A 25278-nucleotide genomic window follows, 5' to 3' on the forward strand; every position below is an offset into this window, starting at 1 on the left:
TAAATCATCAAATATAATCGTGCACATCAGCTGTCCCGGCATTAATTGTTTGTCACATGTGATTTGCCCAGCCTCTTACCGCCTCGCCGAGTGAATTGTGCAATTCAATCAATTTCCACTCAGATCCTTTTATATATCAAGGCTAGCTAGGCGGTCTCACGATAGTCAAATAATGTAGAAAATTGGTTTCTGGAGTCTTGATCAATCAAACTCCTCAATACACATTTCTTTTGTAGCACTTGACTTGCCAATGAGTACAGAAAAATTGACTGTCACAAGAGAGTTATCAAGACCTCTTGGTCCTTGCCATAGTTTGGCTCAAGGTTGTTCTTTGCAATTTGGCATTTCATGATTTTACCTTGCATCATTTAAAAGATCTTCTTTTGCCATGCTGACTGGATATTTCAACGGAACACATACCAGTAAAAGTACATACTTTGTTTTTTGGCTAGAGGATCAGACAGCAATTTTGTTTTGAATCCTGTAATCTACGACATTTTTGAGACTACAAACCTCAGCTTAAGGACCCGGTGTAGAGTTTATGAATGTGGATGTGCAAGTGGAGGTATAATCTTGCTTATTGGGCTGTTGCAAAAACAAGATTTAGGCTGACTGCTCATGTGTGGAGTTAAATGCTTCCGGCAAGCCAATATTTCTGTCTTTGGGTCCTATTCATTCACAATATAAGTGTGCTTATGAATTTTGGGTCATGGAATCTGGAAGGAACATCTCATTGTAATGTTACCTATTCCTTATTTGTTCTACAGCAACTTGGCAGTCGATATGTCATCAGTTTCTTGCACATTTCTTTAAGAGCCCTACCTAGTCTAAGATTTAATGTCATGCATTGGGTGCTTAGAACAGGTTTTGGTAGCATTGTATAAGCACAACCCTTATGGCGGGCGGGCCTGCCTATGCCCTAGTTCCATTGTAAAACAATCCAGAGGGTACATATACATTGGGACTAGAGCTTACACCACGGGTCAGCGCTGATATCGATTTGAGGTCATCTGGCCCAATGTCGATTTGATATTGAATCGAGATCGAATCGATATACAAATTGTTGATATCGATTTGATATTGGTCCAATATCAAATCGACATTGGACCTGTTTGGTTCCGTGGGTGATTGACAGGCCCTGAGAGCTTGACCAATAGAATCAAACCAATTGATTTGAATTGAGGATTGGGAGGGATTGGGTCAAGAGAGGGTGGCTGGGTAGGACCCTGGAAAGCCCCTATATACCCGCCTAATTGGGTATGTAGGAATTGGCCTTTTTGGGTAAAAATGGTCCTTATGTTCTGTGTAGGAATTCTAAAAATTTGAAAAAAAAAGTCACACAGGAGCCTTATTTTGTATGTAGGAATATGTCAAAAAGTGTGGAAAAAAAAATTAGGTTTCTTACACATTAGGTAGGAAAGAGGGTTCTCAGGGCCACCAGGCTACCCACTTCAATACATAAGGTGAGTAGCAATGATCATCGAGTCACAATGAAACCCGATGTTATTGTGTATAGATACCAATCATGATAGTATTGAGTTCGAAGCTCAGGTAAGACAATTTTTTACACATTTTTATGTAAAAGGGTGTGGAAAAATGTCATATTATGACAGTTGATGGTCATTGAAATCGAGATGTCTGACAGTCTGGCATGGGTCAGCAAGAAGGTTGTTTCAACCAGTTTCAACCGAGTCCAAACATTTGAAATGGCCTGAAAGTTGCTGAAACAGCTTGATTCTGCTCGATCACAACATTTTTTTTGTTTGATCTTGATAGTTTTCGTTGATATTAGACACAATTACTATATCTCGCGTAGCAAAAGGAAAAGGTAATGAACGAAAGAAAAAAAACAACCACCAGGATCCTGTGGCTTCTGATCACGCCAATGCAAATGGAGCCACCAAATTGGACCCTCGGACATGTAGTAAATTGGTAGCCATCATGCTGAAAAACTCTGAGCAGATGGACAAGGCTCTGGATCGCTTACATCGATGGAACATTCATGTAAAGCTTGACCTCAATTGGAGTGCAAAAAATACATCAACAACTCTTGACATCGCAACACAAACACTTTATACAAGTGGCAATGTATCAGAAGACAATCCACTTGAAGTAAACAAGTTTGTTGTGGTTATAAAAAACAATGTATGTCATCCCCTGTTTCAAATATGAAGCTGCCGACTCTGATCATTTAATGTACTCTTGATTCGTTTTAGATGCTTTTTTTGGGTAAGATCTGTGCTCTCTACATTTACCAGAATGGTAAGCACGAGTGGATCACCAAATCGTCCACTCGATCTAAGCTCTCATATGCATCTACCCAGCTTTACATGTATAAAGGGAATCCTGGAGCGTGTAGTTTTGAAGAAAACTTTCCAAATCGCCTCATATTCTCGCATCTTGATATAGCAGATATTCACTATGTGTTTCCCCCCACCTCATCAATGAATATTACTGAACCCAAGGCTAACACCATATGGATTCCTCAAGCTTATCGTGCTATGTTAAAGGCTATGAGCCAGAAACAGTACATCAAGGCAATTCTTGAACAACTTGCTGTTGAACACGCTAAAGCTAGAAAAAAATAAGCTATACTTGAATTGTAATATCTAACTTGGTTTTTATTTCTCTCCACCTTATCTAGAGATTTGATTTTGTGTTATTTCTTCAAGTTGTTTCGCTTCATCTCTCCCAAATTCAAAAAAATACCAGTCTCTTTAGTCCCTTTTCTGAAACGTTTGACTGCTCTTTTTCTACTTCTTGATATTGAATTCTCAGACCCTGATCTCCCTCATGTGTAGAGATTCACTTTGATGTTTTTACCTGTTACAGCAGTGGACCAACTGCAGTGGCTGGCCAGGAACTGGAAACACAGTCCCTCCAGTGGCTGGCCAGGAATTGAATTACTCGTTTTTTTTAAAACTCAACTACATAACACTACATAGCTATACTACTCACTAGTCTATTTCTCTCTCAACAACTTCAACTCTTGTGATTCTTCTACCAAATTCCCAAAAAAATATACAAGTTTTTCCGGAAAAAAAATCAAGATGTCTAATTGCTCTGAAACGCCCAAAAACACAGATTTTGAGGGTCCTTATGCAGATGGAAGGAATATTGGGACCTTTCTCCGAAAAAAAAAATGGTCCTTTGTCAACAGGTAGGAATCCGAGTTTTTTTTGTGAAAACCGGCGAAATTTGTGTAGGTAGGAGGGGAAAATTTCGGGATTTCCATTAGGAGGGTATATCGGGGCTTTCCAGGGTCCTGGCTGGGTGGCACTGGCCAGTCTCTTTGAGCGCGCCTAACCAGGTGCTTTCAACGGGTTATGGTAAAAGTATATCTAAAACCAATCGATTGATTTCATGTAAGGATAAATTCAGATTTGGTATATATAAACCATTATTTTGTTTTGTTTTAGAAATGGAACTATTGGTAAAGAAAAAGATCAATGGCTTTTGAAGTCTTAATGTGAAATTGAAACAGGTGAAATCGGTACAGATATTCTTTTTTTCTTTTTCTACTTAGATTTGGTTGGTTGACTTTTAGGTATTACTATGTACACATATGAACAGAAGATAGGGAATGAAAGTGATAGAAAAATGAACAATAAAATTGCTAGACAAACCTCGCAATTGCTAGCTCTGCGATTTAACCCACTGACCTTCAAAATAAGCCGGGGTTCAGAGACATACTCTGAGCTGTCCACTCGGTCTCGTTGGAAATTTCCAGATCAGGTTCTTGCACTTGAATAGTCTTGAATGTACGCTTTCCGTCAAATGTCTGCTGTCGGTTTGTAAGACGTACTGGTAATATCTACAGTAGCGAGCATATAGGTTAGTCAAGAGCCTTGCAGCACATGAGAAAGAACGACTAACGCTTCTCTTTCGGCACTGTTGGAAGTTTCTAGCCAGAATAGCCAGCGATCGACCCAGATCGACATGGATTTTGGACGAACCTTTCCACTTACAAGGGAATGAGTTTGTGTGCGCCCAAATCTATGGCCAATCAATTGCTAGAGATGGGAGGGAGTGAGTTATTGCTAATCCTAAGAATATATGCAGTTATCAAGCAAAATCAATCTCACCACAAGTGTGTATCTCTGTTTAACCCCATTTGCTGTCTTGTTCCATATATCCTCACTTGATTGCTTGTCCATGTTGCCCCCGCGGGCTCGGGTTATCTATTTATCAGACAATAGAAAAAATAGAGTCAATCTATCCGCGTATCTAATCAGGAAGATTAAGGGAGTATCGATGTCTTAACAATGTAGGTACTTCCTTTTTTGAGCCTTTTGTTCGACTTTGTATTTCAACTGTCATCCTTGGTGAGAAAAGGTCGGTCGCGCGGTTTTGTTCAGGTCGTCTTGCCAAGGTTCGCTATTGGCCCTGGTTGTGGCGGGGCTTGGATGACCAGCTCCAGCAGGTGTGAGGAAGGATTGCACAGCCGCCAGAGCTCTGTCGGCTGGCTGTCAGCGGAGGCTAATCATCTGGTCTCCGATATCGAACCAATATCATCTCGAGATCAATCCGATCTAAAAAATTTGTAGATCGGATTGATATCAGGCCTGTCAAGAAGTTGACCCATGGTGTAGGCAGGCAAGCCTGCCTCTAAATTCAATAAGTAGAAAGTTGATACTTATGGCCAAATGGCTGGAGGCTCAAGTCAGCATCAGAAAAACAAAGACATATCATAGTAAACGCAATAGGCAGATATGCACCATGCTCAACTCATCAAATTATTGTGTGTCAAGCCACATACTGTGTAACAACTGTCAAATATTCAATACAATCCAAGTCAGATTCAAAGGTGATGCTAAGTATAGCACACATTGTGACAATATACTCAATTCACACGGAGATGGGGTTTCCAAATTTAGGTTTCAGGACTTGTGCAGCATAAATTATAGAAGTTTCAAAATACCTCATGCATTCTAGAATGTTTTTAGGTAATCTTTTTCCTTTTTTCAAACCAATTGTTTTAATCTTTTCTAAATCTTCCAAGTTTGGTAAACATGATTTATTATCTTGAATTCAATTAGGTTCATGTTCTAGTGAACCTGAATCAATAAATTCTTGTGGTGGTCTTTTTGTTTCAGGTAAATCTGTTTTAAAAATATTTGACAAACCAAGGTTAACATTTGATAAAAATCAATCATCTGCATTGATAAGTTTTGAATACCTATAAAGTTTGAAACCAATTTTTTAGAATCATTTTGAATATTCATGAGTTTTTTGGCAAGACCAATTGCTTTCAAATATAGACAAACCCCCCAAAAAATCATCATCTGTTGTTTACAAGAAAAGGAAAAATATAGGTTGACACATGAAGATGGAAGAGGTCAGAAAGAACTCAAAATGGATTAATTGGATGAGTTGAATCTAATCCATTTCTCAAATCTCCTAATGCTAATTTCATTTCTAAACACTATATTTCTTACATCTTCATGGTGTTTGGGATTATATTGTGCTCAAATTCATCTCAGAAAGTGTTGTGCACAAGGTTTTCACATATCATGTAATCTTGATTTGATGAACCAAATTGCGCATAAAAACATCTCATACACCCTGAAGATGTAAGAAATGTAGTGTTCATAGCTCCCCCGGATGATAAAAATTCATTTAAGACTCAGTCTCATAACACCATTTCTCCATACAACTGGTCCATCATCTCCATATTCTTGCACAAACACTCAAAAAACCATGTCAAACCATTATTCTCCACATAAAAACATTCCAAAACCCTTGAGGATGCTGGAAATATGGTATTGAAAGCCCCACCCAGATGATATAATTTCTGACCCAGTCTTACACTGCCACTTTTCCATCTCACCACTCAATCACCTTCACATTTGCGCTCAAACCCTCAAAAGACCATGTTTGGCTCCCGCTCTGACATAAAACATGCACAAACTCAATCAATCTGTGTGTCTATAAAGTCCACATTTGAGTCAATTTTTTCCCACCAGAATGTTCATCTTTCATCTGTATTCATCATTCCTTTAGCTTGACTCCATCACCCTCATATTAATACTCCAAACTTAAAAAACCTGTGTTGTGCTCCCTCTCTGCCATAAAACAAACACAAGCTTGCTGAAGGTTTGCGCCTATGAAGTCTGTCTTTGAGTAATTTATTCTTCTGTACGTGGTGCACATTTTGTCTCCATTCAACCTTCCTGTAGCTCACCTTTGGCACCTTTGTATTTGCACTCAAAATATCAAGAATACCCATGTCTGACGCCCTCAAGCCTTGAATAGCTCAAAAATTTGTAATGATGAATATATGACACACTTTATTGCAAGCAGTACATCCTTTTTTTGAACTCAACATGAATCTCTCTACACCCATGCCTCTGACTCTCACTCCTTTACCCATACAATACCACTTCTGCACTGCCAACATATTTGGCTTGGATACAAAAATCCAAGGAGTCCTTGGATCTTGTATCCAATTTATTCACCGACTTATATGTCCCGACATACCACCGACTTAATCTGACCGAGTTAACCATCCGACGTTTGACCAAGGCTACCCCAAACCGATATCTCATCCGACCAAATTCATCCGACCAATGTCCAACCTAATCACCGACTCAATTCCTGCATCCAAACCAACACCACCAAGTCATCAACTGACCGACAATATTGATTCCTGAGGTATGAAGGCAAGATAACTCGATCTTAAGTCAAATCCTACAGTCAATTACCTCGGAAGCAACAGTTCTGACCGACTCAATGCTGGCTGCAACTGAGCTTTTATAGCTCAAACCCGACCAAACAAGACACCTCACCGAGCCAAGATCAACTGAACAGACCTTGTTGTTTTTACACGCATCTTCACATCCATAATCCAAAAAGACCATCATCAAAATCATGGAAGTGAACACATTTTTTCACAAACCTAATTAGATCAATTGGTCCAATTCAATTTCGAACTTCGATCTTGACTTCTTTTTCCGTTGGTCTTGATTTAGATCAGTTGAGTCATCGCTTTCTACTATTGTTCTGATTTCAAATCTCAAATTGTAAGTTATTTTCTATCTTCTATTTTCTTTCTTCTTTTAATTTGATTTGTTTGATTTATCAATTCATTCTTTTTGATTTGATTTATCAATTTGAAACTATCTAATGAATTTTTGCTTCCCGTTTGTTGATTTTAGGTCAATCGATCCAATTTAGAATTATGATTTGTATTATTTCTCCTATTGTCTTTTCCTTTGCTTTCTCCTTCCTTCTACATATTACTAATCAAAACCTTTCTTTTCTTTCTTTGATCTGTTTGTTTATTTTGCTTGCTTCTTGAACCTTGAAGATCAATTAACAAGTCCTTTCGGCTCGATTGTGTTACCTTCAATCAACAATATCCTTCAATCGATTTGCTTGTTGATTTTGGTCTGTATGGTAAATTGTTTTTTGTTTCATTGTTGTTGCATTTGTTCTATTCCTTTTGATCTTGTTCTTTCTGACTGATTTTTGTTATCATTATTTCTTCTTAATGTTGACCTTGAATTGAATACTAAAAGATTATGATTATCAAAATGAAATGAAATAATTTGTACGGAATTGATATTTTATTCTTGAAAATGTGAGCTTGATATAAAAGAAAGGAAGAGTTTGGAAAGGGATAAGATGTTCAAATCTGGTGCATATAAATTGCTTTCCACACAGTTCCAATCCTTGCTTCATTTACTGTAGGAGAAGGATGGAAGATCACAGACTCTTTCAAAGAACAAACATTTGATGAAGGAAGATCAGGTGTGAGTGTCATATTTTTGAGAGTGGTAGTGTTGAGGTGACTAAGAAGGAGGTGAATGATCAGTGGTGGTAGGATCATTAGGAAAAGGAGATCTTTTTGGTGGTACATTGTCTTTCTTGTTTTCCTCTTGATTTTATTGATTTGAAAATATGACTGTTTTGCAGGATGAGGTGTTACTTGGAATGATTTTGTTTTTTTGTATCACAAAAATGCAAGTGAAATGAAATGAATGTAAAAGTTTTGAGCATATACTTCAGAACAACTTGCCAAACTTCAAGTTGGGAGTTAATCAAGTTCTGCCTGCAAACATGGTTTGCCCTCAATTTGTATAATGTACATGGATAACTGAGATGCAGGTGAAACATACAAATCACACATGACTGAAAATTTGAGCAAAAGAATGATGGATGTTGTGGAGGAACAAACACTAAGACCATTGAGGCCGCGCCTGTTGCAAATTGTGCTATACTGTAGAACCCTGGGCCAGCAACACAGATCATTGGTGTACAGTGCCAGCATATGTGCATGGCTTCAAAGCTGCAAATATAGTACTATGATAGTACTATGATAGTACTATGATAGTACTATAGTACTATTGGGACTGTTCTTCCCCTTTTTTCTTTATCATTTACGCAGTTATTATTTTTTTTATCATTATAAACTTATTCTAATAGTACCTGGTCACTTACATACACCCTTTATTATAGCTATAAAGAGAAATTTACTTTAGTATTATAGTCAAAAAGACTCATTGGGAATAATATCATTAAGATATTGCTTATTTTCTTCAGTTATCATTTGGGAATAATACTATAGCAGTGTTGATAGTAATAAAAATTGTGCTTTTGAAGTTGAATTACGTGTGAAAGATATTTTTTTCTGGTGCCTTATCTGTACTCAATACAACAGAGCCTTTTCCTGATTGTGTTGTTTTAGAAGAGCAGTCTCAGACAACTTCGACTAGTCATTATATTAGTAGATTATCCTCTTCCAGCTCTGTATAACCCTTGTTGGGTTATAAGTTCTACACCGGTAACAAGATTACATTGAAGAGAACCACCCATTCATCAGCTTTCAACTTTCCCCCAGTTTTTGACCCTACAGTTTTGGGAACCCTCCCAATCCAAGACGGCAAAAAAAACTCTTCTGTGGCATTACGGAGCATGTTTAAATTCTCTTCTTTTAGGAAAATAGCTCTAAGAGGGTCGGCTTTGTCGAAATCTTCACTTGTATAGCCTTCAGAGATATCGCTTTCAGAATAAGAAGATTGATTTTCATGAATATCTGGTATGTAATCAAGGTCCTCTTTGTCTTCCGGTGCTGACCAGACATAATCTTTGTTCCATTTGGTGTAAGTTCTTTTCTGGCTAGTCTCTAGGCTAGTAGAAGAATTACTTGAAGTGAAGACCTTGGGGCTTATTTGATCTATGTCCAAATCTTGCATCTCAGTGTTCCACTCATCTTCAGAGTCTTCTAGTTCACCTTCAGCCTGTGGACTGGATGGCGGAGTGACCGGTGGACTAGTGCTGGAGTTGTGGGTATGGTCTTGTTGAGTCCTGCCCTTGTGAATAATCTTCGTATCATCAGATGGGGACTTGAAATCAAACAAGCTTTGACCATGAAACTCAAGCATGCCAAGAAAAACATTGTGCATGGGTTCAACCACCACATGTCGGATTGGGTCAAGGTATGGCAATTCCAACAGAACTGAATATCACATTCCAGAGCGTTTGAATATTATCTTCCCTTGTTCCCAGGTTTCAGCTGACTTCCATACATTTGCTTCTTCTCTTTGCACATGTGCATCTCTAGGTTCGATGGTTGCAAAATCAAGGTTATCAATATCATCTTTCTCCTATCACAGTGTCCACCCAAATTGCGCCGGACGTCCGGCGAGCTTAAAACTCCGCCACATGTGTGTATTTTTTGTGTTTTCCACAAAAACACGCCCGCCCTGAGCAGATGATATTGAGCGAAATAAGGCGGGTGAAACCTTTGTATCTCATGATCCTAAGGATTCTCAAAGCGCGCAGCATGTATGCACCCTGAGCTGCTCACGAATGACTGTACAAGTTGTATGTCTTCGTCGCCTTTCTTTACCTTGGCAAAAAGGCAAAAGGATTGGTTTGGAGGCTTCCTCAACTGGAAAGCCTCCGAACTTTCATTTCATATGGGTCCCGAGCTATTGACTCCCCATTGTTGTTGATGTCTACAAACCCTTTCTTTGCCTTTGAAAAAAGTCCGAAGGAGTTGTTCGGACTCCGGAGGCTTCAAGTGCCTTGTATCAAAAGCCTGCGAGCTTATCGAGTTTTGGCTATAGCCACTAATCTTCCGAGATCCTTGTTGTTATATATTTGACATCATGTATGAAGATAGGAGGTTTGAAACGTGTATAAAGATAGGAAACTTAAAACATGTATAAAAATAGGAACTTAAAACGTGTATGAAGGTGAGAAGTATATACAAGAAAGAGAGGAAAAGTTAACCAGGACTACAAACAAGCGAAAAAAGTAAGCAATCTGAAAACCGAGCATCATACAATGCCAGACCATTCTACTTCATTATGTGTTTGAGTCATTTACAATCAATGTGAAGGGCGCGCTTGATGGATAGGCAGCCCAGAATATTTGACCTTTGTGTTCATTAAGGAACCAGCCATTGCGATCTCTGGACGTGTAAGGAGGAGGAAAGCCATCTGCCAAGAAAATACAAGCTGACGAACCGAACTTGTACCGCTTATGAGGGTGTTCTATAAGAATTGAACGTTTAGAATGGGGTCTCAGCTAAATTGATATCGGCCTTTTGAAATATTTGTACCAGTGTCCTCATCATCCATAGAGATTGCAAAGCGCCGTTTCCTGGCGCTGAGCACCAAAGTTTGACAAGAATTGTCCAAAGTGACAGGACCGGGCAACGCCAACCTGTTACGCTTGTAAGGTGGTACTATAAATAGAAAAAGATCAGAAGAGGTGATCTGAGGCAGAACTAAAGTGTTATATGCGTACCGCTGTCGTCATCGTCCATAATCACCGAGAAGCAACGTTTCCTGGTTAACTGAGGAGACTGGTTTGAAGCGCAGTGAGCGTAAGGTTGAGGTGTTCGGGGGGTGATCTCTGGGGTGATTTCACTTGACACCTCCGAGCTTGTGATAGTTGTCGAGCAGGTGGAAGTCGAAGCAGATGGGGAGATAAGGTAAAGCTGATCAGAAGTTGAACACTGCATGGTATGACAATGAGCGTAAGGTCAAGGTGCTCGGGGGGCAAGCTGTATGACAATTTGTTGCGTAGGCGGGCTAGACTCGTGCGCTGGGAGTGCCTGCCTTGGACAGGAAGGCGTAGGCGAACGACGATGTATTTCTCGGGCTAGCTGAATCCAATTCTGTTCTCCGGAGGCGTCCTGGGGTGTCACATCTGTTGAGACCTGAGAGCTTTCAATTGTTGTGAAGCGGGCGGGAGTTGAAAGAGGGGGAGAATCCTCGTTAAAATGGTTATAGTACCCACGGAATGTGGGAGTCACAAGAGGGCCGGAGTAAATGCTCATGGGACTGAATTGAGTTGAAGGCGGACTGGATTCAACGCTTGTGGGACTGATTGGAGTCGAAGGTGGGCCGGAGGTAGGGGCCAACAGAGGAAGAGACGTGTGTGAAGTCACGGGTAGACCATAGACACTGGAAAAAGGAAGGTAAGTCGGGGTGACCAGGGAGGAGGTATCAATGCTGATGTAGGTGATCGGAGTTGAGGGGTGGGCAAAGCTAGTGGCCGACGAAAAACTGGAAGTGTGGGGAGGTGACGTTGATGAAAGGCCGATTGAGACAGATGGGTCAAACCCATCTCTAGATCGGTGAAATTTGTTGGCTGCCACGGCTGTAAAGTATAAAAATAGGAACGGATGATAAGCAAATAGTGAAAATGAGATAGGGAAGATACTGAGTTCACTGACCAAGCCACGTTTTGGCTTTGGTAGCACACTTCTTGAAATAAGAGAGACTTGATTTGATTCTGATAAGCTTCATGATATTGACAGGAGGTAAGTGAAAAGCTAAAAGCAAGTTGGGATGTTCTGGTTGGGAAAGCAGAGTTGGAAAGGCCAGTATAAGTACCTCACAGGCTCCTCCAACAAGGCAAGACAATACATCAGAAAGGATCATCTTATCGGAGATGCAAGCTTACCGATTCATGAACCTATACACATTCTGGCGATGAAAGAAGTCTTGAAGTACAATGGTGAACATGTCCAGAATGAATTTAAAATGGATGGAGCCAGGGTTAAGCATGTTAGAGTGAGTCTAAAGCGAACAGTTGACGATTTGACGGTGGCCCAAGTAAATCTCAAAGGAACAGTGGCAGCGGTTTTGAATCTGGTATTTCCGCGGGCAGCTTGAGTTGGTATTGCTATTGTCTTGGAGTTTGACATTGAGGTAAATAAATCGTAGAGTTCTTTAAAATTCGTGTTCTGAAAACTTCTCCTTTGATAAATCTGTTTTGTTTTGATCAAACACTGGGACTATTCTCAACGGTACGGATCTAAATTTTAAAACCTCTGGCAAACCAACACTCATCTCAACGGTACAGAATTTCAACAGCTAACGTATGTGATACTATTTTAAGTGCGCGCGTATATCTGTGTACATGGCACAGCACACTCCAGTATCAATTTGACATATGTATAACAAACTCGGTCCTAGTAGAATGGCATGTTGATCATGGGCATAACAAAGGTTGATTTCGGATTGTGCAAATCACAATTGTAATCCGAAGTTTGAATTAAGTAACTCTGCATATGGGTTTAACTAAGAATGATACAATGGCTTAAGGAGTCTAGGAGTTTTATTTTATTGAAAAGAAGTACTGAACACCAATGATTAATGTTAATCATTGTCGAGTTGATGACGGAAATGATATCTTTGCTGTCCCAGGACAGACATGGATGGATGTCTGTTCATGTTTGATTGGCGCGTGGTCCAAGGCTAGCAAGGAACTTGTAGTCCAAATTCCTGTTTGCCAATAACTGCATCAGATCGTCCAAATGGTAGAACGATTTAGTTCTGCATGCTGGCATTGTTCTTAATGTAGTTTTCCTGTTGACCAAAATTTGGAGACTTCTAACAAGAAGATTGTATCAAATGATTTCTAGTAGTAGTACGTAAACAATTTTAGGAAGATTAACATAAAACAAATCTAGAGGATGAGAGTGAGTTTGATGAAGATTGGATTGAACCACATGGAAAGAATTTGGAATCGAAACAAATTGAGAAAGTAACTAAGAGTCAATTGATTATGGAAAATTTGAAGAAAAAAAGTCATTTCTATAGATAGTAACAAAAAAATGTAGCCAGAATTAGAAAAAGAAGAAAAACCCCGGATGGACAAAACTGAAATCAAGTTAAGATCAAAAGGAGTAGAAGGATATACAGCAGAAAGAATCATTAAAAAGATTGTATGTATCAGTTGAAAGTAAACCAATTGATCAGATGATCTCAAATTCAATTATTGAAAAAAATAGTACTCAAACAGTTTGTTTTCCTTTTCTTTGCGGTATATGATATATACTTATGAGAGTATGAAGGTTGAATGTTAAAGAAAAAATCAAGAGGTTTCTGGTAGCTGAAGCCATGCAGCGCGGGCAAGCAACGGGGATAAATCATACTCTTCGGCAGACAGTTGAAGACCCAAGACGGCCACTCTTGAGACGTGTTGCTTCATGAACCGCTGGTCAAGCAAACTGTTTGGAAATCCCTTGGGAGGACTTGAAAGGTAATCCGTGTTCTCTAGAGCAGCGTAAGGTCCACGGTTGAGAGCTTTGGCGGCTGAAGTCTGAGTCTGGTCGCTTTGCTGCTCTTTGATGTGCAGCTCGTCCAATTGATGGAGGAATGTGTCAAGGTCCTGATGCCTCCAAAGCCTTCGTTTTCGATATGGCTTACCAGCGGTATCAACTTCATCTTCAGAATGAACTGATCTCTCCGACAAGATCTCACGGAGGGCCTTGTTTTCCGGGTAAAAAGTCTTGAGAGCATTTTTTCAAAGCTGACAAACCTAGAGAAACCATCCAGAATAGACGTTGAATCAGCCTACTGACAAAAGAAGACAAGTAATTCAATGAAGATGACTGACCCGCTTTTGTGAATCCCTCCGGCGATTTTTTTCTTTGCGTGCCTCCTGTTCTTGAGCTTGCTTCCCGTTATCCTCGTCCTTCTTACGGCACTGGTTCGCATATTCGCGTGCCTTGGTAGTGAACCACCGGTCAAGAACTTGTCGCATATTTTTTGATGTGACCTGATTGATATCAACGTCATAATCGTCGGCATCACCCCTCTTGTAGCACTTTTCCCACTCTTGGGTAATGAGTGCAGCAACTGCTTCGTTCCATTTGGACTTGATAGAGTCGGTCCAATTGTAGGTAAATCGCACAAACCCCGAAAGAGCCAATGTTGCTTCACAAGTGGAAGCAACTGTTGTTGAATAACGAACACCCGAGTTCCTCAGGGCGACTAGAGAGCTAAATTTAACAGGTGGAATTGCCGAGATAGCTACCTCAGCCGCGTGGTCAGCAACTTTGGCAAGCTGGGCATTCTGGGCGCGTGGATGTTTGAAAAGGTAGTGACGGCAAGCTTCTTTCATGCTTCTATCAACAATGCGCCAACGGTCTGCTTTCCGTTGGTCCCAAGTAGAATATTCCTTGTCAGATGGGGGCGCGGGAAGCAATCGATTGCCCTTGCGGCCTTTACCTTTCCGAACGATCCCAAGGAGCAGGTTATTGTAGTTATGGATTGCAATTGTGAGTCTTTTGTACTGAGTGCACTCTAAAGGTGTCTTAGCAAGCTTCTCAAAACGGACCGCGTCGTGCCTGGCAAGGGTCTTTTGAGCTCGGCGTGCAGATTGGCGGTTCTGATACTTGCGGCTTTCAGCCAAATCAAAATCACCATCAACGTCGGATACATCCGTATCTTGGTCTTGTTCATCGTCATCTGCCTCGTCATCCTTCTCTGCCTCATCCTCCTGGTCTTCCTCGTCGATCTCCATCACCTCGTCTTCGTTCATAGACTCGTCTTCGTCCATAGGCTCGTCTTCGCTCATGGCCTCTTGTTGATTCATTGCCTCTTCTTCTCTTGTCAAATCGACATCTGCTGTCTGATTGCGTGGATGTCGAACTCTGGCTGAGAGATGAGAGTCAAGTCAATGACATCAGTTAAGAATGTTCACCCCATGTCAGAGATTCGCAAACTTACGCATATCAGCCACAGACGTTGTAGCGGACGCCATTGTCATGGGATATTGACGACTAGATGCAGCTTCAATTGTGGCTCAATGGTTGGCTGGTGGGTGGTTAGCTGAAGAGGATGTCCCTGAGGCGCGGCTGTTTTGAGATGGCGTGCCTCCTTGGCTTTGCTGGTATCCAGCGGAGCATATAGACATCCTGGATGATGGGCGAACATGAGAACCCGATGTCGCTACTGTTGGCTGGGGTTGGTGTTGTTGGAAAGCTGGGCAAATCATTTGGCTCTGGGTCTGAGATGGTCTTGATGGTTCATCAATAGAAGGTACGTTAAAAAATTGAGGGGGTACTGGATTTGCCAAAGGTGTAATGAAGTTAGAAACGGGATTCCCCCCGAACTCAAATTGAAATCCATCCCACGAATTCACATTGGCATTTTGAGGTGCTGGAGGGGGGGCATGGACAAAGGCATGCGCGTTTGGAGGATTGGGTAACTGCGAAGTATGATCTCTAGTTTGATCCTCGCTGAGTGGCTGGGGTAAATGGGAATGGTAGGTTGGAGTATAATTTTGAGCTCGCTCATCATGGTGAATGCGGCTATGGGTGGTCTGAGCGTAATGTCGGGCGTCGTCATAGACTTGATTGCCTCGCGGAAGACCGGGCTGGATTTGATTGAGACTCACATGACACTCTTGATGCTTTGGAATGCCTTTTGGACGTGATATAAATTCTTGTTGTACGTTCAAAGCAGGAAGATGATTAGACTGTGATGCATGCGGTCGAAAGTAGCCAGACGGGCTCGAATTAGGAACAGCACTGTAGCAACTGAGCGGATGGTCTCCATTTAAAGGAGGAGGTCCGATATTTTGCCTTGTGGAGTCTTGAGGATATGCAAGTGAGGGATCGTCAAATTGATTAGAAAACAAAGGTGCCGAATTAGATGCAAAAGCCTGCGTTGAGCTGTGGTGATCTCGAGTTGTATTTTGAACGTGACTATATATTTGAGAATCTCCACAACGCTGGTTTCCCGTGTCCTGACGGCCATCGAGGCCAATTTCACGTAGATCTGGTCTATTATTGGATTGTTGTAAATGATTGGCTGAGGAACACAACTACGTGTCATCAGTAAAAGATAATCACCCTGCCTCAGAAATTAGAGAGCTTACACAAAGACCAAGAGGGTATCGCAAGTGGCGGATGTTCATAATTAGATGTGGCTGCATGTCGAGGATTACGTTGAAAATCATTTGCTGAACATGAGGACATCCTTGATGATCGGCGGCTTGGACAGGGACTTGGTGAGTTTCGCTGACTTTCAGAAGCATATAGGATAGGTGCGGGTCGATGATAGATTGAGGTTTGGCCGCTTTCAAGACTTGGTTGATTTTTCTGACTCTCAGAAGAATAGACAGACGTCCTTGAGGGGGGCCGTGGTTGAGAGTGTGATGTCAAACTTGCGGAATGGAATTGATATTGCTGAGAGATGTTGCTCTGGGCCTGCGGTGGTCTTAAATGATTGGCTGAGGAACAAACCTACGTATCATCAGTAAAAAATAATCACCCTGCCTCAGAAATTAGAAAGCTTACACGAAGACCGAGAGGGTATTGCAAGTGGCGGATGTTCATAATTAGATGTGGCTGCACGTCGAGGATTATGTTGAAAATCATTTGCTGAACATGAGGACATCCTTGAGGATTGGCGGCTTGGACATGGACTTGGTGAGTTTCGCCGACTTTCTGAAGAATATAAGCCAGGTACAGGTAGATAATTGATCGAGGATTGGCCGCTTTCACCAGGACTTGATTGATTTTTATCATGAGCAGTGTTCAAAGACATTTCGACATGTTCTTGGTTTGATGGCGAAGATTTGTGGCTACTTCTGATCAATTGAGACTCTGGTGACAGAATCTGATTTGGCCACGCACCAGCTGAAGGAGACCCGTCGAAGTGAGACTCAGATCGTTGAAGGTGATTACAGATGCTCGCATCATGAACAAGGCTGGACAAAGTTTGATTACTATCTTGCCTGTGAGGAGGAGGTCCGTTATTGCTGTTTATTAAGCCATGAGAATATCGATGTGATGTCTTGAAGGCTTTGTTAGCATACTTGAGAGGGGGATTGGGTGTAAATTGTTTGGGTGACGCGCCATGGGTGGAATGTTGGTTTCCTTGTGTCGATTCTTGAGAGTCCGCACTTGATGAATGGGATGTATGACTAGTGTGTTCAGGTGTTGTGTTGACCGGTACATTGGGTGATGGCGTGCTGGAGGTAGTGTGGGTTGCATCAGAAACTCTAGCCTGATCCTCAAAGTAGTTATCTGATGAGTGCAACTTTCCAAACGAAGAATTTTGAGCTTGCTCATGCGCAAGATTGGCGGAGATGGTATCATTGGTCTTCATTTCAAGTCGAGGATCAATTCAAGCCTCATTGTATGCGGGTTCAAATCGTCCAACTGGATCAACGCGAGTGTCATGTTGCATCAAGATTTGCGGCAGTGATGGAGAATTATTGGGCGAGATGGAGGAGATAAGTGGTCGAAGGGGTTGTGGAGAGAAAATCTTGGAAGAGGTTTGGTTGCTGAAGTAAGACGACGGCGTACGAGAACGCTTACGGTCGGTCCCGTCGATCTCGTGCGATAAGGGCAGGCGTTTTCGAGGAACAATTGGTCTGGCAAGGAGTGACATTGAAGGGCCAGGTTGAGACGACTGTTGGCCGTTTGTGCCGTTGGATGGTTGACGCTGACGCTTGTGCTGTTTTTCCTCATCGCCGTCTGGTGAATGAGAACACTTTCAAGGAACGATATTGGACCCCAGGCGGGGGCTGTCGTAGTAAGGGACCGACAAGGAAAAAACGGCCGAGTGATGATCTTTGGATAGATGGTAAGGTAGCTTGGCGATTGAATATCGTGCGCTTGGAAGAGTCGGAGCTCCCGGCGTGACGAGGGAGGGGTTATAGACAGAGTCAAGTTGCGACTCTGACCCTAAAGGGCCTTCGTTGGCGAGATGTCGAGGTGAAGTGACCATTTGTTCAAGGTCTTCAAAGAGGTCCGAAAGTGTCTCATGTTCGTTACCGTGACCTGTGTAAAATCAAAGTCGGAAGTTCCAGTTAGTGAGTTACCAAAAAATCGGATACAACACAAAAATCGAACATGATATAGATGAACCTTTTGAGGTATAACTGATGGGAGATTCCACGAGTTGACCTGGACCTGAGTACCAATTCAAGATCAGACCAAGCGCGTATACAAAAAGTTTGTGAACGGACACTGACCAGTTATCAACGTCGGAATCATCTGCGTTTCAAACGCGGAATCGCTTGGATTGCTGTGACCTAGAAACAGCCACGTGTTTGACAGGAGATCAGAAGACTGAAGACATTATGGATTTGCAACTGATGTCGAAATGACTGACTATGATTCATGGAAGTGAGAGAAGTGGATCCTAGTGGGGCTGTGGAATTGCGGATGACGGAGGGGCAGCAGAAATGTTAATGTTGAGGTATAAACAACGGTCAGAGGTGAAAAAGAGAATGTAGGAGAATGTGCTATGTGCCGGACATGCAATCTTGAAGATGAAGGAAAAGACAAGGTTGACGATGAAATTGAAAAAGAGTTGACGTTGAGATTGGTCAACAGTGTAGCAAGTATGTATGTAGAGATATAAGGGCTGTACTCTCACAAAAGGAAAACTCACATCCTCTTGACGAGCACAGTCAATGATAATCATCGGACCTTTGCTCTTTGAGACGATTGTCTGGGCCTTTGATCATCAGAAAGATGGTGATGAGAGCTGACAAGGGGTGCTCCGACGCTGGTATCTGCCTTCAGAAAACAATGCGCTTCCATTTAATTCTCTCATCTGACAAAACGGTATGCCTGTTTGTTCACCCCCTGCCTTCGATCGTGTTTTCTGTGTATTGATGAAGCCTCACAATTCCCTTTTAACATTTCACCCGTTGATCGTAAGAAATTGACTTTCGATCTACTTTACAGTTTGACTTCGGGGTTGCTCTCCAAAAAAGTTCTATTGTTCCTCTAACAGCTTCTCGTTTTGTGGTGTAGTCTTCCCTCCTGAAGAAGGCCTCTTAATCAGGTTAACTGCTACCATACTTACCAACCTATTTGTTTTCCTGGAGAAGACCTCTTGAACATTTTTTTTCTCTCAAAAGTAGCCTTTGGTCACTCTGACTTTCCCGGAGAAGGTCTCTTATTTTGCTGGAGAAGGTCTCTTATTTCGCTGGAGAAGACCTCTTGAACTTTTTTCTCTCTCAACAGTAGCCTTTGGTCACTCTGACTTTCCTGGAGAGGGTCTTTCAAAATTTCCTGATCATCTCATCATCCAAAAGCACAAAAATAATGCTCTCTTCCGAACGTGAGTTGATGACAATGCTTCATTAACACATGCCTACTTCTGCGCATCCTGCTCATCATCTCTCTTTGATTGTGGCACAAGCTTTACTCGATCAACCGATGTACTTTGCAAACGGGCTCGGAGTCAAATCATTGAAAGCGCAAAACAGAGAAGTGGCTAAGTGGTTACCTGCACGCAACTCGAGCTCTTATCAGGCTATGGTCGACTACCTGAAATTTATGCTTGGAGCTATCGGCCCTCGCGCACTCTATCCTGCCAGTCCAGATCCATCTGAGCTCCGTTTGCTCCCACAAGTCTCTTTAGAAACCATTCTAGCCGATCAGAGTGTTTTTTGTGGAACTCTTCCGCCGCCTACGCTTTCGGATCAAACAGAAAACCTCTTACCCCGGCAAGACCCCTGTTGGTTCACGTACAGGAGGGTTTTTCTCAACGATCTCGCTTGGTATCGTATACCTCGTGCCACCCTAGCTTGGGAGTCTCCTGCGACATCTTCTTGGAACAAGACGATGCTTGTGTTCTTGATGAAGCACTGGCGATGGGCAAATGCACGCGGTGCATTCAATCGGTATTCTGTCGATACCAAATATTCCACCGATGCAATTTGTCGAGCTGTCATGGAGAGATGGATGCATGGAAGAGTTAAAGAAGATGAAAAATATCGTAACCAAAAGAAGAAGAGCCAGAGACGAGCTGCAGTAGGTGACCACTCCTAACAGATTCCTGTCTTGTACACAAACACTGACATATCCTTTAAGCTTTTTCGTTACCGCGTGGATGCTTTAGACGAGTTTTGCAAAGCAGAAGATAGAGAGCTTCTCTCCACCGCACTGAGCTTACTTCCAAGCGCTGACTGTTGCTCTGATACTGAGGACGACGGACCTGGGAGAACACGCGCCATAGGCATGGTTTGGAGGAGCCAGGAATTTGCCGACCTCCTGCATGTCCTTGATGAGCTTTCATTTCAACAACAAAAGGCATTGCACGGGGCTAGGTGGGGGGCCAGGCGGCTTGAAATGCGCAGATCTCCCGCAACTCAGATCTCATGTCACGGTAAAGCTCCCTGAAACCTTCCATTAAATTGTTACAAACCTACTTGGAAGGAGGCTTTCGGGGAAAGCCAGAAACAGTTGCTGACTCAAAAGCCTGCCAGCCCAATGCTTGCTTTGTTGATATCCAAAATACGTGCTTCACTTGTTTCGTCTTCATGAGGTTACAACGCTCATGATGCAAATCCTAATTCTCATTAGTCAAGCCTTTACTAGATGATTTCTCAATTCTTCATTATTCTGACGTGGTAATTGCATTGAATGGATCCAATTTATTTACTTAGATGTAGATTAGGTATAACTTTGGAACAAATTTATAAAACAAATGAAAAATCAATGGGAATTTTGAGAACTACAATTGAATCATGAAGGTTTACGTGGTTGATATCGAGGTTTAATTCCTTTGACACTATACCACTACAATGACTATCGCTATGACTACCTTTTCAGACTCTACAAGTCAAGCACATAGCAATTGACAGATAAATTATACGACATCTTTAATTTCCGAGAAAGACCATAATTGTACAGCTGCTGAATCCTTCATCATTCCGACGCGGTAACTGCATTGAATGAACTCTGCCAAATAGTGATCAGGTCGATCATCCAGAGCCAATCATTTTCCAAATGTTAAAAAACTTACAATATTCCGCAGCCCCACAATACCCAGTGTCTCCTGCCCAATCCCAAGGTGGCCGGGCGGATGAGGCATCACAATAATATGACCCATAAGATCGTGTACATCAACCACTACAGAGCGTTCAATCTTTGAGTATACCCTTGCAGCCTGTAGCCGGGGGTGAGAGAGGAAGCAATCGCGTGCTGAGTCGGTTTCATTCAATTTGCTAAACTGGTCCACCACCAAAAAGACTGTTGGGATTAGCTTTGTACGAAAGGCATATTGAATGTAACCAAAACGATGTTTGCCTTGAAGGAGGTATTTGATTGCACTATTGCCCCGACCTTTAGTAAACTGATATGAAGTGTAGTTCTTACCAAAAACTTTAAGAATTCTGTTGGTCTCAACCATTCCAGGAAGAATAGGACTGCCACTCGGAACACCACTAGTTTCAGAGAATTGGCCATACCAATTATTCAACTCTGAATTCAGATAACTGAGCCATGCACGATATATTTCAAGGTCAAGAGCCCTCTCCGCAGACCATTTGGTTGTTGGAGTCCCTGTGAGGCTTTGAATGATCTCGTCTCTGATTTTCGCATCAACTCGGCGTAGGAAGGTTGGACAGCCTTTCAAGACAGCCTTGAAAATTCCTCGCCTAGCGTAGGTCTCTGACATTGTTTTATCAATGTCCGCTAAGGTAATCAATGCGGAACCAGTAATGCGACATCAAAATCAAGATATCCAATTGTGGCAGTATAATCAGAAACGCACCTGTGTGATGGTTCTTCAAAATTCTCACAAGAATTCCAATTGCGCGCTCACCAGCCATTGTTGCAGTGTAAGAATGTGGGCCAAAAAGCTCCGTGATATCAACTAGATGCTGCAAAAAGTGCAAGTTTGACTTGACACTTATGCCCTTCCAAAATTTAGCCAGATGCTCGCGATAACCATGTACTGATCTTGCAAGCTCCTCCGTATCTTCTTTGCTCAAGGTTCGAGAAAGAGCACTATTTGTGATTTCCACCAGGTAGATCAAACTCTGGCATACAGCTTGGTCTTTTGCATCTTGTGAGACGTAGAGCTTAGGAATAATGACAAGGACTATGTAAACTGTGTAAAATGAGAGCCATTCCATCGCACTGGGATTTCCAGACTTTGGAATTCCAATTTTGAGCGGAGGTCGCGACATCCAACTTGGTGTTTTTGCGGTTAGAATAGCGTGTCGTATGTCAATGAGATCATCCATTGTGAGTGATGGATTGGAAGTTTCAGGCACAGTTTCATTGGTTTTTGGCTTTGGAAGATTTTTACCTTTGCCTTTCGAGGCTGTGGCACGTCCACAAACTGTGGTGTTAGTGTTGCTTCGATCCCGGCCTCTACTTTTGTTTGTTTGCAAGTTTATCGGCAATCCTATGACACTTGAGCTTACGGTCCTTGATACGCTTTGTGACCGGATCCGATTGGAGCGCCGTAGATTGGTGCGTTGTGAATTCGGCTCTTCAGAGGATGACACGGGGATAGACTCGCTGGGCGACCCAAATTCGGAGAAGTTTTGCGACAGAAGTGAATTAGAGAGCTGTAAATCGGGTGCCCAAGATGTTGCCAAAGCGTCAGGATTACTGAGAGGTGTAGACGTTTTGGCGCTTTTTCCCTTGTGGTTTTGAACCTGGACCCCACGGGGTCTTCCACGTTTCCTGGGTTTATTGGCAGACTGGGATCCATGACCGGAAGATGGAGAAGTGAAATTTGCAGATTTGTCGATGTCGGATTCTCTGGACCAGTCCATGGAGATACTTTCAGTTTTTTCACTGGCTTCATCTACATCCATGCTATCACTCTCGGTAGAATCATTTCTATTTGAGCTAGTCTGATGTTGAACCTCCGAACTGTCAGTTTCGGAAGCAGAGACGTTGGAAGTTCCGGACTAAGACAGGAGCAGGAAAGATGTGATCAGTCTTGACTCATTCTAATAGCATACAATTGACGTATGAAACATAGATGCGTACATTCTTGGAGATAGAACACTGCGTAACAATTGGGTTACGTATATTTAAATGAGCCTCTTTGTCAAGCTTTGCTTTAAGCTTTTTGCCAGCTTCTTTGAGTGCTAGGAATCCTAACGCATGATCCTTCAGTGTGCCAAGAAGCAAGCAATGCATAACGTCAACGGTGACAAATTCGATAGGTCTCCAATATGGTAGTTCAGATAACACAGTGTATCGAAGTCCGTAAGCGTCAAAGATTTCCTGTTGTTGTTTTTCTGTGGATGCATCTCTCCATTCTTCAGCATATTTTTGCTGATCGAGTCTTTCGGGCCATTCATCTGGGTCAATGATTTGTCGATCTGATAATGTAATTCCGCAGTGTGCACAGAAGTGTGTTGCTGAATGCGAACCAAAACCAGTAACCTTTCGCATTGCTGGGAGGTCTGCTATCACTGGCCATAGTGCTGCGCGGATGACACAACCTTCAGAATGTGCTGAGGTCAAAGTAAAGAAGATTCCTTTCCAAAAGTCTTGGAATTCAGCCACTAGTGGCTTCAGAAGTTCGTTCATTTGTTCACGAGCCGGTTTGTTAGGTCCGGGGATTATTCCAAAAAGAAATAGATTTTCTTGCTTGTATTGTTCATCGGGCGGTAGATTAAAGCACATGAGCAACACTATCCCGTGAGATTTTGCTCTTCGAGCCCCTCGGCCATGGGGATTAAACCAATCAACAAACAATCCAAACACCAGATTACCGGTTTTTGAAGTGAATGGTCTCCCAGAGTGCATGAAGGTTCTCCACATTTTGCCATCCCATATGTTGCGCATTGTGGAGCCGTCGTAATGATGTTGAAAGGGAGCGTCCAGAGCAGCTTCGAACCCCGGTATACTCAACATTCTTGCTAGCCATATTTTGAGGGAGTGATAATGAAATTGCCGGCACGGCTTCAGGTCATCACCTGAATAGAGATTTCCTCCGCATGCATGACATTTAACCGGGTCGCCCCTTTTGGCATCAGGCTGTCGTAAGAACCGCATTGCATCACACTTCATCTTGTAAGTATTGTCAATTTTTTCATACGGAGTGCCGTGTAGCGTAAAACATTCCAGACACACAATCTGAGACTCCAGCTTGACCTCAAGATTTAGCATCGTGTATAAAGTAGGCAGACTCGTGGGTAAGTTCTCCCAGTAAGGACGACCGGTATAATTGATGTCTTTTGCGGTTTGTTCAATCTGTAGCTTGTTCATGCGGAGTGAAGTTTGGCTTGTTCTGTGTTTGACTCCTTTAAGGATACTTCCATTTGCAACTTGCAGCATCCCAATTAGACATGATGGTCGCTGAAGATAGACCTCCGGCATCTTGTAGGGCGCCGTCGACATAGTAACAAAGATATTTTGATCATCGGGGGTTGGCGGATTGTTTGTTCCTCTGATTGTTTGCGAGCTGCTACGGCGTCTGTGCATGGCAGGCAAGTCTGAAGCTATTGGCGAAGCTTCCCGATTTCGACCACGGAAGAAGCTCTGCACATTGATGGATCCTAAGTCGCCGGTACTCAGAGACCTTCGGCGTCCCTGAAGTTGACAATATCATCAATTCAACTGCTGAAGATCGGGCGATGATGAGTTACATGCCACTTACGCTGTTGATCACAGTACTCTGGCTAGGACAAGCTGTCAAAATTTCGCGAGTCTGTGTTGAAGGATCACCTGTCTCTCGTGCTAAGCAAAGCCTTCGCAATTTTGCTTCGTGGAGGCCCCCATTTTGCTGGTTTTGAATTTTCCCTTTGCACAAGACTCCTTCAAGCAGAAAGCTTTCAGAGGCACAGCCGAGCTCTTCACAGCAGCATGTGTGGGAATTCTTCATTTAATTGACAGGATGTAGAGGTCAAGAGCTATGTTGGATCGAAAGATCTGATAAATTGTAGAGCTTTGTATAAGGCCAGCAAACCGGAAGAACTGACAAGTCGTACTGAAATTGAATGCTCTGCTCCCAAACGTCAACAGTAGATGTACTCTCTCCAGATCAAGCCCGCTGGAAGATTTAAGAATTCTCTGAATTGGTCTCACGTGACTCAAAGATTCAGTACATAAACCTACACAAACAAATGGAGTCTTCGTAGAGCAATACAAACTCGCATTGGCACTTAACCTTAAAGAAGTATAAGGTGAAAATACGCGACCGAGGCATACTTTTACTTCATATAGAGGAAAAAATAACTGACTGAGGCAAAGTATATACATGCATGTTATAAGGGGGGAAACTGATGTAGACAAAACTGATTGAT

At 42.3% G+C, this 25278-nt stretch overlaps 5 protein-coding genes across 5 annotated transcripts; 1 reads left to right on the forward strand and 4 right to left on the reverse strand.

Annotated features, from left to right (window-relative positions):
* Positions 1-7630: 7630 nt before the first annotated feature.
* On the reverse strand, positions 7631-9386 carry MELLADRAFT_101663 (uncharacterized protein; the record flags this gene model as incomplete). Its single annotated transcript, XM_007404763.1, has 2 exons — positions 7631-7793; positions 8833-9386. The coding sequence occupies 2 exons, from the start codon at positions 9384-9386 to the stop codon at positions 7631-7633; spliced, it is 717 nt and encodes a 238-aa protein (XP_007404825.1).
* Positions 9387-10314: 928 nt separating this feature from the next.
* MELLADRAFT_58965 (uncharacterized protein) lies at positions 10315-11765 on the reverse strand (the record flags this gene model as incomplete). Its single annotated transcript, XM_007404762.1, has 5 exons — positions 10315-10502; positions 10571-10696; positions 10759-10969; positions 11027-11616; positions 11693-11765. The coding sequence occupies 5 exons, from the start codon at positions 11763-11765 to the stop codon at positions 10315-10317; spliced, it is 1188 nt and encodes a 395-aa protein (XP_007404824.1).
* Positions 11766-12624: 859 nt separating this feature from the next.
* On the reverse strand, positions 12625-18387 carry MELLADRAFT_101664 (uncharacterized protein; the record flags this gene model as incomplete). Its single annotated transcript, XM_007404761.1, has 11 exons — positions 12625-12760; positions 13728-13785; positions 14217-14906; positions 14979-15031; positions 15164-16064; positions 16132-16485; positions 16553-17360; positions 17579-17717; positions 17947-18043; positions 18238-18297; positions 18378-18387. 11 exons carry the CDS (start codon positions 18385-18387, stop codon positions 12625-12627), a joined length of 3306 nt encoding a protein of 1101 aa, XP_007404823.1.
* A 979-nt stretch (positions 18388-19366) lies between these two features.
* Positions 19367-20401, forward strand: MELLADRAFT_58967 (uncharacterized protein; the record flags this gene model as incomplete). The annotated part of the gene is made up of 2 exons (XM_007404210.1): positions 19367-20032; positions 20054-20401. 2 exons carry the CDS (start codon positions 19367-19369, stop codon positions 20399-20401), a joined length of 1014 nt encoding a protein of 337 aa, XP_007404272.1.
* Positions 20402-20870: 469 nt separating this feature from the next.
* Positions 20871-23013, reverse strand: MELLADRAFT_101666 (uncharacterized protein; the record flags this gene model as incomplete). Its single annotated transcript, XM_007404760.1, has 5 exons — positions 20871-20924; positions 21027-21170; positions 21411-21697; positions 22317-22929; positions 22984-23013. 5 exons carry the CDS (start codon positions 23011-23013, stop codon positions 20871-20873), a joined length of 1128 nt encoding a protein of 375 aa, XP_007404822.1.
* Positions 23014-25278: the final 2265 nt, after the last annotated feature.

Source organism: Melampsora larici-populina, assembly GCF_000204055.1.
Source record: "Melampsora larici-populina 98AG31 unplaced genomic scaffold MELLAscaffold_2, whole genome shotgun sequence".
NCBI classification, from domain to species: Eukaryota; Fungi; Basidiomycota; class Pucciniomycetes; order Pucciniales; family Melampsoraceae; genus Melampsora; species Melampsora laricis-populina.